A 1,676-nucleotide genomic window follows, 5' to 3' on the forward strand; every position below is an offset into this window, starting at 1 on the left:
AATGTATCAAAAATCATTTCAAAGAGAGTATAAATGCAAATCATGACTTGGAAAGAATAGCAAGACCACCAAAAGGAGTAATATGCAGGAGATACAAAAATACCATGAGTGAAAAAGCTAATCAGCCAAAACCTAAGGGACAAAGGGCCACTTCTAGGACAGACAAGTAGCCTATGAATGTAAACGATATCAATCTCTTTGTCAGACACAAATAAAAATTGAAAGTTTATTTTACCATGTGGCAAAACTTTAGTTTAATAGACAAAATTAGAGAGCTACTGAGAATCAGTTTAGCCAGGGATGTGGCTCATTGAACACACTCACAAAGTACTGGTATAATTATTTGACTAAATTATTCCAGCAAGGATTTTGTCATGCTGTGTAAAGTTAACGTGGCTGTGTGTATACTTCTAAAGTGAAAGGGAATCTTGCCATATTTATAGTCCAGACGCATGTATAAAGCATGTAAAATATTGTTTGTAGTAGTAAAGATTCCACTTTGATGAAATTATCAAGAATGGTTAATGACCTTCAGCAAATGAGTATAATAGGATGCTAAGTATGAATGGGAATGAATTGACTATGATTGTTCATACCAAAATGAATCCAAACAGAAAATAACATCCTAGACTATACAAATATACAAATAGGATAACTCTTTTGAGACAAATTTAAGTGGCATATAACATTGCATGACATAATTCAATATTCATATGTAAGTATTAAAAACCACAATGAAAACAAATAAATGACAAGTTTACTATCTGCACATAACTGAGTGTGGTGAAATCTAAGACCATTACAGACTCAAAACTTCTCAGCCATAATCTATCTCTTCAGCTCACTGTTTAAGTCAAGGACATTTGCTTTATTAGTGTTCTAACTACACTGCATATTTGTCTAAATCATTTTGTAAATTTCAATATTCAAAATTTACATCTCTAAAGCAGCAGCTATGTGGAGTTGTTTGTGTGGCAAAAGCTATAGTGCTTATCCAGGTATTATTCAGAATCATTTCTTTCCTACAATAAAATGTAGAATCAAATTAAGTTAAACATAACACAAATAAATAAAACATAAATAAACTATGAAAAATTTTATTGAAAAAAAAATGCAAAATAGCAAGTCACTGAAGACCAAAAATAAAAGCAGGCTGAAACTCACATCAGCTAAGACTCAGCTTCAGCATCCCCTCCTACATCCTGCCTCTGTCTCTTGAATCTAACAACTTCGCAGTCCCTGGGAATGATTGTGTCATGAGAAGATAGCCTAAAGGTGACAAGGAAACCTTCAGAGAAGGCAGCTAGCTGATCAGCACTCTCTATGAATCAACCATGCACTGCAAACTTTTCTACTGTGTGGCCCTTTTATTCTGGACATCAAGTAAGTCCCTGTTTTGAGTGGGTTGTATTCCACTTCTAGCATGTTCTCTTATATCTCTGTCAATACACTCACTTCTGGACTTATCTTCAGCTTCTAATTTCTTCCTTCACAGGCTCCATGGACTCTGGGGTTGTCCAGAATCCTAGACATCTGGTCAAAAGAAAAGAACAGAAAGCCAAAATGGATTGCACTCCCATAAACGGACATAGTTACGTTTATTGGTACTACAAGAAACTGGGAGAAGAACTCAAATTTTTGGTTTACTTTCAGAATGAAGACATCATCGACAAAAC

General features: G+C 34.6%; 1 gene segment (V, D, J or C); it reads left to right on the top strand.

The window, feature by feature from the left end:
* Positions 1-1,500: 1,500 nt before the first annotated feature.
* The window catches only part of LOC110296586, a 339-nt gene continuing 163 nt past the window's right edge, over positions 1,501-1,676 (top strand). Inside the window, 1 exon segment of the V gene segment in view lies at positions 1,501-1,676. This exon segment is cut by the window's right edge and continues 163 nt beyond it. Coding sequence covers positions 1,501-1,676 — 176 coding nt within the window.

This window comes from Mus caroli, chromosome 6 (assembly GCF_900094665.2).
Source record: "Mus caroli chromosome 6, CAROLI_EIJ_v1.1, whole genome shotgun sequence".
NCBI lineage: Eukaryota > Metazoa > Chordata > Mammalia > Rodentia > Muridae > Mus > Mus caroli.